The 13,407-nt window shown below is 38.4% G+C and overlaps 1 protein-coding gene across 1 annotated transcript in view; it reads left to right on the forward strand.

Moving 5' to 3' along the window:
• Positions 1-13,407, forward strand: part of col7a1l (collagen type VII alpha 1-like) — a 59,082-nt gene that overhangs the window by 12,670 nt on the left and 33,005 nt on the right. Inside the window, exons 6-25 of the mRNA XM_079622860.1 lie at positions 167-340; positions 1,327-1,490; positions 1,637-1,766; positions 2,416-2,532; positions 2,618-2,773; positions 4,426-4,542; positions 4,632-4,778; positions 5,737-5,856; positions 6,628-6,786; positions 6,897-7,010; positions 7,137-7,286; positions 8,460-8,597; positions 8,690-8,836; positions 8,922-9,041; positions 9,874-10,020; positions 10,861-11,124; positions 11,867-12,006; positions 12,170-12,293; positions 12,391-12,534; positions 13,141-13,328. Coding sequence (XP_079478986.1) covers positions 167-340; positions 1,327-1,490; positions 1,637-1,766; positions 2,416-2,532; positions 2,618-2,773; positions 4,426-4,542; positions 4,632-4,778; positions 5,737-5,856; positions 6,628-6,786; positions 6,897-7,010; positions 7,137-7,286; positions 8,460-8,597; positions 8,690-8,836; positions 8,922-9,041; positions 9,874-10,020; positions 10,861-11,124; positions 11,867-12,006; positions 12,170-12,293; positions 12,391-12,534; positions 13,141-13,328 — 2,960 coding nt within the window. The remainder of the gene's footprint in view (positions 1-166; positions 341-1,326; positions 1,491-1,636; positions 1,767-2,415; positions 2,533-2,617; positions 2,774-4,425; positions 4,543-4,631; positions 4,779-5,736; positions 5,857-6,627; positions 6,787-6,896; positions 7,011-7,136; positions 7,287-8,459; positions 8,598-8,689; positions 8,837-8,921; positions 9,042-9,873; positions 10,021-10,860; positions 11,125-11,866; positions 12,007-12,169; positions 12,294-12,390; positions 12,535-13,140; positions 13,329-13,407) is intronic.

Genomic DNA, 13,407 nt, shown 5'->3' on the forward strand with positions numbered 1-13,407 from the left:
TTGGAGCTGTGGTATAGTGACAAGTGAATAGCCTTGGTGATCATATGGGTGATGAAGGTTCGAGTTTGGCCTGCAACGTGCTCTGATCCCATAATCTGTTAGAAATTATGTAGATCTGTGTTGAAGCTAATCTGTGCCTGGGCGATGTGTGTTGCGTGTTCTTCAGGAGTGAGGAACGCCGATCAGTCTGAGCTGAAGAAGATTGTTACAGAACCCCATGAAGAACACCTAATGCTCAGCCCAGATTTCTCCTTCCTCGAGCACCTGCTGCCCAAACTCTCCCGCCGCATCTGCTTCACTGCTTCAGAACCTCCCCGACCTGTGAAACAAAAGCCACCTGGTAAAATGACCATGAGTTTTGCTTATGGAACTTGAGGCTTATCTTTTTAGTATTTATTGCATTTCAAGCTTGTCTAAACACAGTTGGCCCGCTTGTTAAACTGCCCTCCTTGGTTACCATGTATACAGAAATACATGGGAGATTTACATGAACACTTTCATTTAAAAACTCATTATTTATATAGGTTTATTTTTACTTGGCCTGTGATATATTTATTTATTTTTAAAAAAAGAGCAAAATTACACAAAAAATGGCCAAATTACAAATAATTTCACAAATGACAATTATAGAGTTCAGTTCAGCTCTACACAAGGCAATAGCGTCATTATTCGGATCAAGTCAGTTCAATGTTGATTCAATTCAGTTCACTAAAAGTGTCTGCAATGTTAGTATCATTCCAGCTCAATTCCTTTCAAATTTAGTTCTCATCCAATAGTGTCAGTGCAGTTAAATCAATAATATAACTATATATTAATTGTCTTATTAACCCCTTTCTTTTAATAGTGATTAAACGTGACAACATCAATGTAACAGTTAAAACCTTCATTATGATACTGTGATATCGTTTTGCTTATTTATGACCTAAATGTAAATATAAATAAACATTCATTTTAATGACAAAATTTGAGTTATATTACTAATGTCGTAGCACTAACACAGGACGTCTTAATGATTTCATATGTGTTTGTTTGGGAATGATAGCTTGACCTCAAGATTTATCATAAAGGTATCTACCTCAAAATAAAGATCTTAAAAGAAAAAGAAAAAACACCCGATCCTCTCACTTGTGTCACTATTATTAAGTGAAATAAATTACAGCATCTATGAACACTTTTCATATCTACACAAACAGACAGATCTTTTGTAGTAGTAAAGAGCAAAAGTTCAGTTGCTAGGTAGAACTGGTCAGCAACATTAGGACGGCTAGGCTCAGCGAAGAGCTAATTCTATCATGTTTATCCTGTGTGCTGTTCTGTCTGCTGTAGTGCTGGAGAGGATAGTAGGACCTAAAGATCTGCAAGTGAGTGAGCTGAGTTACAGCTCTCTGCAGCTGACCTGGAGTCAGGCCACAGGAGACGTTACCGGCTACCGGCTGCTCATCACCCCAGTGTCTCCAAAGGGCCATCTGCTCCCAGCACAGCAGAGACAGGTGAGACACACTCACCTGTCCATATGCACACCCCATGCAGCACAGCAGATGGACAACTTTTGTTTATGTGGCAACGTTGATTATGTGTTTGCAAGTGTTTGTGTGTATGGTTTCAGAATATATTCTCTTCTTTTTCTCTATCTCAGATTGATCTGAAGGGAGATATTAGTAGTACTCCAGTAACCGGGTTGAGTGCTAGGACTGAGTACTCTCTCACTGTGTACGCCATCTACCCCGGACGCATTGGAGAATCTGCCACTATTATCACAGAAACCAGTGCGTGTCAAACTGTATACACTCTTAGAAGAAAAGGTTCTATATATAACCTTAAATGATTCTGGGTCACTGTGATTTTGCCAAGTAAGACATATTTTGTTGATCCTGGAACAACATTCCTGTCTGAAAATGTTGTCCTAACCCTATAAGGGAAATGATAGGTGAAAAACACTGATGTAGAAGCACCTAACCCTGGTTGTAAGCCTAAACTTGACATAAACTGTAAACTTGTCCCTCAAATCTGATTGGTTGATTGGAATGTTGTTCCAGGATCAACAGAGATGTTAATCCAGAAACATGTTGCATTTGGTGAAATCACGTTCACCAAGGATTCTTTCAAGTGCTTCATACATTGAATTTTTTTAGGCATTTTTCATGAATTTAGTTCATTAATCATTAATTAGAAAAAAATAATAACCCATTAGACATGAGAGTAATTTGCTATTATCTAGCAATTTAAGACATTTCTCCTTATATAGAACCTCACTTAACCTTTTTTTCCTAAGAGTGTACACCAAAAATGTCTCTAAACATGATAAATGCATGCATATATATATTTAGAAATGAATAATGATTATTTATTTGTACGCAAGCTTTCCCATCGTCTGAATGCAATATCCCAGCATGCATACGTACGCTTTCTTTTCAGCTGTTGTGCCACCGGTTGCGAACTTCCGTGTGATTGAAGAAGGACTTTTCTTTTTGCGCCTGGGATGGACGCCTCCGCTTGGAAAAGTGGATGGATATAAAATCAATGTTCCAAGAAGTGGGTAACCAGCAGACATTCTCAAACTGTCTATGAGATACTTTACAGATGTTGTTTTTATTCTCATATATCTTTTCCTCCTCAGCGGACAGACCCGGGCTTATTTATGAGCAGATGCTGACGGGCGACACCTCCTCTCACGTGATTGACACTTTAGAAGAGAATAAAGATTACAAGGTCAACATCTACGCCATCTACCCAGAGGGCACCAGTGAGCCTGTATCTATCACCGGGAAAACTTGTTAGTCTATTTCCTCTTTCTTTCTTCCCCTCATATTTTCACCTCACTCCTCATGCATAAGTCCAAAATAATAAGTGTCATTATGATGGTATCAGAAGAATCCATGCTACAGTTACAGTGTTACTGTTACAGGGCCCTATTTTAACGATCTGAAACGCAAGTGTCAAAGTGCAAAGCGCAAGTAACTTTGTGGGCGGATCCCGGCGCTGTTGCTATTTTCCCAGCGGGATAAAAGACTCTTGCGCCCGACGCAAATGTAAAAGGGGTTGGTCTGAAGTAGCTTCATTATTCATAGGTGTGGTTTGGGCGTAACGTGAAATAAACCAATCAGAGCGCCATCTCACATTCCCTTTAAGAGCCGGCGCGCTTGTTCCATGGCGGATTGCTATTATAACGGCGGATTTGCCGGCGCACGCCAGGAGCGGTTCACAGCCGAGGAAACCGACGTTCTCGTCAGGGCTGTAAAACACAGAGAAGTGACATTGGGGATGATGGGAGAAACCCACCCAAATTAGGTTCGGTTAAACAGGCGTATAATTTGGGTAAATGTGTAGCCTAATCTAGATTTTTTTATTTTATTATCTAGATAGATCTTTTTCACATCTTCACGGACACAACAATGATTTCCCTCGTGTGTTAATATTTTTCCTTGTAATAATGTATGATTTGCAAAAATGAAAACTGCTGCATCTGTTTATATTAGAGAATCAAAGTGGATGCGCGTTAACATTATGGCCAAGCACGCGCCCTTAAAATACCATATCACTAACGCGCAACGCGCCACTGTCTTTAGACTGTTTTTTTCCTGATCAATGGCGCAATTGCTTTCTAAAACTGGAAAATAGCACCATGGAAGTTTTGCGCCGGAACACGCCTTCTCTTTGCGCTGAACCTCCCCCGCGAGCGCAAGTTCATTCCCTAATTTACCGACGTGCGTCTGTGGAGGGAAAAGTCCGCTGTGCGCGGGTGCAAAATAGGAATGATACATGCGTCGGTGTTCAAAGTCAATTGCGCTGGGTGCAAGATAGGGCCCACAGTGTTGCATGTCCAAAAACATGGTATTATGGTAAGCATAAACATTTCAGTCCTCCTGTATATAGGCTATACGTAGAGGAGGACTCTGTCGAAAAATTTGAATATCGTGCAAAAGTTCCTTTATTTCAGTAATTCAACTTAAAAGGTGAAACTAATATTAAGTTTGAATAATTTTTGATGATTATGGCTTACAGTTTATGAAAACCCCAAATTCAAAATTAGAATATTGTAAAAATGTTTTCATAGCTGTAAGCCATAATCATCAAAATTATAACAAATAAATGCTTGAAATACCTCACTTGCATGTAATGAGTCTATATAATATATTAGTTTCACCTTTTAAGTTGAATTACTGAAATAAATGAACTTTTGCACGATATTCAAATTTTTTCGAGGGTCACCTGTTTATACTTTATAATTATAGGACTATGAATAATAATTAAATTGTATATGAAATAGTTTGGCTTGGAATTGTTGTGTGTTGCTGGTTTAGCCACTAGATGGCAGTTTAACACATTTCTTCATGAAAAATCCTGCAGTAAATACTTTGTGATTCTTGTCATGCATCATCATCCCACTCAAAACGCTGTGCACTTCTCCTTCTCTGGATGTTGCAGTGAAACTGGTCCCAGTTGATCAACTGCTGGTGCAGAACGCCACTACAGACACAGTTCAGGCCCGCTGGTCGTCTGTCAGAGGTGCCACAGGGTACAGACTCACATGGTCATCGCCAGGTAACAAGCACTGAGCTGCTTTGATAATAAATGCAGCCTGCTTACAAACATAAATATAAATGCAAATCTCTGCTTGCCTTTTCCCGCAGAGGGACACATAGAAAATGTGAACCTAGGAGACAACTTTAATTTCTACATGGTGCAGGGCCTGCATGCTGGCACAGAGTACACCGTCACTATCAACCCTATCTTTGTGGACATTGAAGGGCCTATTACCTCTGCCAAAGCCAAGACATGTGAGTGCTGCACGTGCACTATAAGGGGCCGTTCACACAGGACGCATGCTTGCTTTGAAAGACAGATAGACGGAGCCAACAGAATGAAACGGGTCTTAAGGTGTTATTTAACTTGACACAGTTTATTAAAAACAGAAAGACTACATAAAGCAAGAAGATACAATGCTGATAATAAATCATCCCAACTAGCAAAAATATATTTAGTTTTGCTGACGTTTCCCATTAAGTTATGTAAATGTTTTTTTTTTATAAATGTTCTCTAAATGTTTAAACACACATATATTTATATATTTACATATATATATATATTTAAAGTCCTCCTGTAGTCAATAATTGTATGTTTGATCCTGGCTTCTCTTGAGACTCCCATCCTGCTTCGCTTTATTTAATGATGTGCTAAAGGTCGCACGGTGACGGGATTGGTTACAAGGTAGTTGGTGACGTACGAAACACCAGCGATTTCAAACCTTGTTTTTGTGACTTTTTTTTCACTGCAGTTTTTTTCACTGCAGCAATACTCAGCAATGGAGTTGTTGACTTATAAATGTGCACCTGGTTTGTCTTAAAGCATATTAAAAACACCACATAGAGATATAAAACAACATTAAAAGCTTGATTTTGGTTTTGTGAACATTAAGGAAACATTCCAATTTATCATTTTGCAAACATTTGGGGAATGTTACTTTTGAATGTTCTCTGTTAACATTTTAAAACCGTTTGAAAAAACGTCCTAATAAAATGTTTCAGAAATAAAATGTCCCATGAGTAATAATGTTTTTGTGCTAACGTTTTGAGAACATCAATAAAGACCAGAGAACATTACTGTAAGTATGTTTGTTCATAACTTTGAGAGAACCTAGTTAGAATGTTAGCCAAAGTTCCAAGAATGTTTCCTGTTAGCTGGGATACCACGTAGAAAGATTATGATGCTCTCTCTCTCTCTCTCTCTCTGTCTCAGTGGAAAGCAGTGCAGTACAGACCCTGAGAGCATCTGCGGTGAGCACTAGCAGCGCTGTTATCTTGTGGAACGGTGTACCTGGAGCCACAGGCTATAGACTGGCTTGGGGTCCTACTGCAGGTACCCCAAAAAGTACCTTTGCTGTTCTCCTAGGATCACATTGTCCTGAACTTGGCCATTCTCCACTTTCCAACTTCACTTTGTAGTCTGCTTCTCTTTTTTGTCTCTACTTTTCTTTCATTTCCTCTCCCTTCTCTCTCTCTCTCTCTCTCTCTCTCTCTCTCTCTCTCTCTCTCTCAGTAGGAGATTTATAGTCTCTTTTTCATGGAAGCGACAGGTTGGTGACAACATGAGGTGTTGCTGTGCCGCCTCATGACTCATGCCGTCAACTTTATCTGTGTGTTTAGGAGAATTTGTGTGTGTGTGTTTGTTCGGGGCTCTGTGTGGAAGAAATGAATTGATGTCACCTCTGAGCACCCCCAAAAGAAGAGTCTTTGAAAGTGACACCTTTCTGTCACTGTGATGGGCTGCAGGCCCCTGCTTTAAAAGAGCGACCTGGAAGAACATTCTGAGGAAGAAGTGCTCTGTGACTCATACCACACGCTCTGACACATATAGATGAGGCTGAGGATGAGTTTATGGAGAAAAGGAAGATAAATGAAGGGCGAGAGAGGCTAAATTAGGTGTTCGATGTTTAGTATTAAAAAAAAAAGATCACGTGTGTGTGTGTGTGTGTGTTTTGTGAGTGTGTGTGTGTGTGTGTGTGTGTGTGTATACTGTATACTATGCAAGTACATATATATTTTTACATATATATTTTTGATGCTGTACATACCTCTTTTATCCGTTTATGTGTGTTTTATATATGTATTTATGTGTGTTTATGTGAAGAGTTCACAGGGAGAGATCGTCCCAGACAGCTGGCTCTGAATGGCAGCACTACTAAGTACGTTTTGAAGAATCTGGCCCATGACACGGAGTATGTGCTCTCTCTTTACGTGCTCTTTGGTTCTGTGGTTGGGCCGGGCATCCCCGCTACATTCAGAACCTGTGAGTGACCTGAAACCTTCTCCTGTTTTCTTGATAAACACATTCTGACAGTTAGCAGTGACTGCAGCTGCTTATCGGTCGAGTCTTATGTCATGCGTTCTGCTCCCCAGCGCCTCTCGGATACGTGTCAAATTTTAAAGTGACCTCATACACCAGCTCGTCCATCAATGTGGAATGGAGTCCTATTGTAGGGGCCACAGAGTACAAACTCACCTGGAGTTCAGGTAAAAACTGTTCATCTACAAAATCTAAATCACTGGCATGTGTCCAGTCTGTTTTAATAAGGCCCGTACAATTATAATTCCTTATTTTGATTTGTGTTGTGCATGTGTGTGTGCTTTTGCTCCCAGAATTTGTGCGTCCTCAGAGTCGTTATCTTGACCGCAGTGTTTTACAGCACAGCATAACTGGTCTTCAGCCACACACGCTTTATTCTGTCAGCATTCACGCTCTCTACAGCAACACAGAAGGGCCAGAAATCACCCTCTCGCAGCAAACAGGTACTTTTTACAACAATAAACTCATTCACAGAAATATTTTTTTGTCATGGAAGAATAACGACAGTATTTGATTAAACCTTTTTTGGATTTTTTTTCTTCTGGATTTATTAACTGTCCTTCTGTCTCAAGACACCCAAACGCTCATTTAAAGGAATATCCTGAGTTCGGTACAAGTTAAGTTTGTGATTACAACAAAAATTAATAGCAAATTGTCTCACATTTTCTTTAAAAAACGTAAACATTTAGGTCACAGTGAAGCATTTACAATGCGGGAAATTTGCAAATGTTAAAATACTGTTTCAATAATATAGACATTGGAAAAACAATATATGTGTAAAAAGTAAATTACTAACATTGTATGTATAAAGTGATATCTGATTTTACATATTTGTTGCCATTACAATGTAACTCCATAAACCCTAAATCGTAAATTAAATCTAGATTTAAAGTGATAACCTTCACATTTCTGCTTTTAAATCCTCCAAAAATTGGCGCCATACTTAGACTGTAGGAAAGCTGTGCCAACAGTTCTTGATCTATTCGGTTTGGTTTGACTGCTCAGTTTGGCTCTGTATCTTCTTTCAATGACAACTGGTTGACAGTCATTTATCAGAGCCATGAGAAGAAAACTCTGCTCAGTTAATTAAACACTTCAGACAGTCAGGGTTCGGGGATATGGAGATGTTCCGCCCATTGTTCCAGTGGGATTGTGGGATATCAGGAGATTGATTGACAGCTCCTGTGTTTGAGCCCCCAGCTTTAGGACAACAGTTATATATAGAGCAGTGTTTTTTCTGAAGCTCTGTGTGTGTGCGTGCATGCATGTTTGCATGTGTGTGTGCGCGTGTGCGTGTGTTTCACTGCTGTCAGCCTGACTGTTATCAGCACATCTTCACAGCAAAACGGCTACAGTACACTTAACACAACGCAAAAACTAATGTATAAGTCTTTGTTTGACCTGTTTTGACTTAAACGTGTCTTACATATTGGACTATAATCCTTCAAGGGGCTTCTAGATTTAATACCTTAAAAATATTAAATAAATAAAAAATATATTTGAATGAATTTCAAATGTGAATGAATTATAATTGAATAATCTTTAAATAATAAATATATTTCTTGGACTTTTATCAAACTTGGTGTCAATAATAGTTGTGCCATATTGTTTTGCAGCTTCTTTAACTGACTCTGAGCTGATTGAGACAGTTCGGGATGTACAAGTTGTGGATATTGGCGCCAGCTCTTTTAATCTGGCCTGGAAGAAAACTCCAGGGGTCACCGGGTACAAGATCACCTGGAGCCCCTTTCATGGTGGGCACCGGCAGTCCTCATTACACTCCATTATCATTGCATTTCATTATAATCCATCCATCATCTTCACTGTTCTGTGTATTTTCTCTTAGGTGGAGAGAAGAAGAGTGAGGTTGTATCTTCTTCCGTCACATCCTTCACCATCACTGATCTGCCTGCAAGTTCTGCCTACAAAATCCAGGTTTCTGCAGTGGTCAAAAGCAAAGAGGGAAGCCCAGTAATGGTGACCGCCCGCACCTGTGAGTCTGCTTGTGTTCGTGTAAATGTACAACGGTAAGCATGCAAATGTACGTATTTTGAAGAATAATTGCTGTTGTGTTACAGTGGATCTGCCCAAAGTGACCGGATTTAGTGCTCTGAACACCACCGACAACAGCACTGTACTGAACTGGACCAGAGTGACCGGAGTGTCTGGATACCTGCTGTCCTGGAGACACATTTCAGGTCCATATGCATCCACATTTACTCAAAAATCCTAAATGTGCACACAGAAATATTTCTGTAGAGATAAAGGATAGCGTATGAACATGCAAACACATGACGTCAGAGTGAAAGATATAGTTGTATAGATATGGCATAGGCCTACTCTATATTGGTATTTAAATTTCATTTTTTTTTAATCCATGTTAAAAATTGTCCACATTGGCTGAATTTTTTTAATAAAATAAAATAAAATTATAGATTATTTAAATATCATATATTTTATCATATAATATATAGAGGTGATTATCCTGGCTCTAGGCTCTAACACAGAACAAGGAGAATGGCCGTTTATTTGTTAATGAGTGTTGCTAAATGGCAGGGCAAAACTAATTTCAGATAAGCTCTTGTAATAAGAGTTCCTCCCACAAAAGCCATTTTGTCTGATATGAGACATAAAAAAAGAAGAGAATAGACAACGTAGATAATGTCATGATGAGATCTGTGATTCATTCCTGTTATGGCGATGACGTCAACGAAGCCTTCTAATGAGGGTGTCCTTTGCTTGAACATGAAGGTTATGAGGGGTTTGAAGGTGGCTTTTATTCTGAAGCTTTTGACTCTTACAAGACCGTCGTCCTGAGAATGCTTACATTTTGATGTTTTTTTGAAGTGATTAAACTGGTATAAAAGATTTATGACGTATCTCAAGTATTTTGAGTCATTTATTGGATCATTTTGCAGACAATAGCCTCTCCCAGATGTTCCAGTTTTCAGTTTCCTACTCCTGTTTAGTCACATTGATGGTGACGTTATTCTGTCCTAATGCAAATGCCTCTCTTTATGTTCTGTGTAGAGGTGGACTTCTCCTCTGATCTGCTGAGCTCTGGCTTCACCTCCTATAAGATCCGAGATCTCCAGTACGGCAGAACCTACATCTTTTCCATCAGACCACTTTATGGGGAAGTGGAGGGTCCAGTCACAACCATCACTAAAAGGATCTGTAAGGCCTTATCTCTGCAAATATCATTAGCATTTTACATTTTTAAATGCTAATCACTTATATTGTAAGGCATGAACGATGTGCTAGACACATCAGGTGTAAATTATGTTCTCTGTTCATGTCATTATGTAGTATCACAACTCATCATTTAGAAAAGTGTATGTATCTTTAAAACACACTACCGTTCGAAATTTTGAGGTCAGTACGTTTTTTTTTATTTGTTAATCAAATATGACAGTAAAGACATTTATAATACAGCAAATAATTTCAATTTCAAATAAATGCTGTTCTTCTGAACTTTCTATTCATCAAATAATCCTGAAAAACAAAAATATTAATCAGCACAACTGTTTTCAACATTGATAATAAAAATAAATGTTTTTGAGCACCAAATCATATTAGAATGATTTCTGAAGGATCATATGACACTGAAGTAATAACTGTTGAAAACTCAGCTTTGCCATCACAGAAATAAATAACGTTTTAAATTGTGTAAAATATAAAACAGTTTAAATTGTAATAATATTAATGTTTTACTGTATTTTTGATCAAATAATTGCAGCCTCTGTGAGACTTCTTTTAAAAACATTTAAAAATCTGGTAACTCTTTACAACCACATGTCAACTGATTTTAACCCTAGTCTACTAATACTCTACTAATGAGAGTTAGTTGACTTGTACTGTTGGTGCAACATTACTTATATAATGGTGTTAAAGGGACCATCAAAATAAAGTGAAACCAAAAATCTTACCGACTGCAAACTTTTGAATGGTAGTGTATACTAAAAGTAAACACTGGTTTATTTGAGCTCAGGACTTTTTTTTATGCTCATCTTACAGTGGGAGCTCCTTATCTCATTCCTGTCCAGAGCTTCACGCCGGCCTCTGTCTCCACTAACACCAAGAACAACGACATGCACCTCCACACCACAACCAGAAACACTCGCACCCCAGTGGTCAAAGCCCCCAGCACACCCACTACCACTCAGAGACTCGCTGCGAGGCCTCAGATCACAATCGGCCAAACGGCCTCAGCACTGACCAGAATTACTACAGTAAATGACCAAACCACCCTGTCTGTCGAGACGCCCCCACCTGGACCAGGTCATTCAAATTAAATGTTGTCTTAATCAGTTTAAATCTATATTTTGCACTTAAAATGTTTACATTTCTGCTAATTTCTGCTTTAATTTTTTTTTAATTATTGATTATTATGCACCCAAAGCAATAATTTGCTAGTTATTCATGACTTTTTCCCACCCTCTCAGTGACCCTCAGAAGAAAACAGGCTTTTTTTTTTTCTTGCTTTTCCTTTTTAGACTTGTAAATGTCCCTCTTGCATGTGAAATTTTAAACAAGAACCCTTTCTAACAGGCACCTTTAAATATACTGCTCAGTTTGCTGAAATATACCACAAAAATAGACTATTAATCATTGTTTTCCCATGGTTTGAAGCTTATAAGAAGTGCAATTTCCCAGGAATTACCCAAAACAAAGCAAAAACAAAAAAAACGTATTATTTGATGTTTCAGTCATTAAACATTTAAAGGGCCGGTTCACACAAAAATAAAAATTATGTCATCCTTTACTCATCCTCATGTTGTACCTGTTTGACTAAAGATATTTAGATTTTTTTTTTTGAAAAATGACCATTTTGGCATCGTATAGACAAAAACACAGAAGAAAGAAAGTCATACAGGTTTGGAACATGAGAGTGAGGAAATGATGACAGAATCATTTTTGGGTGAATAATCATTTTAACTGAATCTTCAAAAGCAGACATTTTACTACACTGTCTACCCACTCTAAACAGTGTGTGAATGAATTGTGTGCATCTGTCTGTTAGTGTGTGGCAGGGTGAAAGCAGATATTGTGTTTCTGGTCGATGAATCCTGGAGCATTGGTACTAATAACTTTGGCAAACTGAAGGATTTCCTGTTCAGATCCGTCACCTACTTCCCCACTATAGGACCTAAAGGAACACAGGTAGGACATGTTAATGCTCTAGCATATATTAAGTGAAGAACTTTACACCTCATTCGGTATCATTCTGTGTCTTAGTCATTGAATCAATAGTCTCAATCATTTGCTCTGATCAAACATCTAATGCTTTGAGTGTGGAGTGAACCGTCTCATTAACTTGCCTTAGATAGCAGTAGTCCACTACAGTGATCAGCCCAGGATCGAGTTCAACTTTAACTCTCACAAAGACCGTAGCTCCGTTTTGAGAGCACTCCGAGAAGTCCACTATGGAGGAGGGAACACAAAAACAGGTTTATGTGCACATTTAAAGATCAAAAATAGTTGATGACACATATTAGGGTCCAATCTGATCTGAAATTTGACGATTGTGAATGTGTGTGTGTGTAGGTCGTGGGATCAGCTATGTCCTAAGGGAGATGTTTCAGGAGTCTTTGGGTATGAGACAGGAAGTCCCTCACGTTTTAGTGTTGCTGACAGATGGAAGAGCTCAGGATGATGTAGAGCCACCGTCCAGAATAGCGCATGCTCTGGGTGAGTAATATAAACTGCAATACAGGAATAGCCAAACATTCATATATGACTAAATATACACTATTGTTCAAAAAAAAAAAGTAAAATGTTTTTGAAAGAAATCTCTTTTGCTGACCAAGGCTGCATTTATTTGATCAAAAATACAGTGAACAGTAATATTGTAAAATATTATTACCATTTTTCAAATAACTGTTTTCTATTTTAATCTATTTTTGAATGTAATTTATTCCTGTGATGACAAAGCTGTATTTTCAGCATCATTAGCCCAGTCTTCAGTGTCACATGATCCTTCAGAAATCATTCTAATATGTTACTCTCATTGTTGAAAACTGCTTAATATTTCTGTGAAAACCATGATACTTTTTTTTTCAGGATTCTTTGATTCTTAGAAAGTTCAGAAGAGCGTTTCTTTGAAGAGGAGATTTTGTTTTTTTAATGATTTTTATTGTCACTTTTGATCAATGTAATGTGTCCTTGCCTAATAAATGTATCGATTTCTTAATAAATAAAAAATCGCACTGATCCTAAACCATAAAGTATGGTAGCATACTTTATAACTCTTTAGTATAAGGCCGAACTTCAGTTTTTGGTATATTTGTGTTTTAGGTGTCAGTGTTTTGGCCATCGGCATCGCTCACGCAGACATTGAGGAGCTGAGGAAAATCGCCTCCCCCACCACTTACAAGAACATCTTCTTCGCCAGTGATTTTGACGATCTTCCGTCCATCGAGAGAGAGTTTATCAGCAGCATCTGTAGCGAGGCCTTACTATCAGAGTTCAAACAACAGGACGAGGTGGGTCGTGCTGATCAGAGTGGAATTATGGGTAAAATTTTCACAATACATAGGCTACTGCACAAGTCAAAATTGTATA

This window comes from Phoxinus phoxinus (genome assembly GCF_949152265.1).
Source record: "Phoxinus phoxinus genome assembly, chromosome: 9".
In the NCBI taxonomy this organism is placed as follows: Eukaryota; Metazoa; Chordata; class Actinopteri; order Cypriniformes; family Leuciscidae; genus Phoxinus; species Phoxinus phoxinus.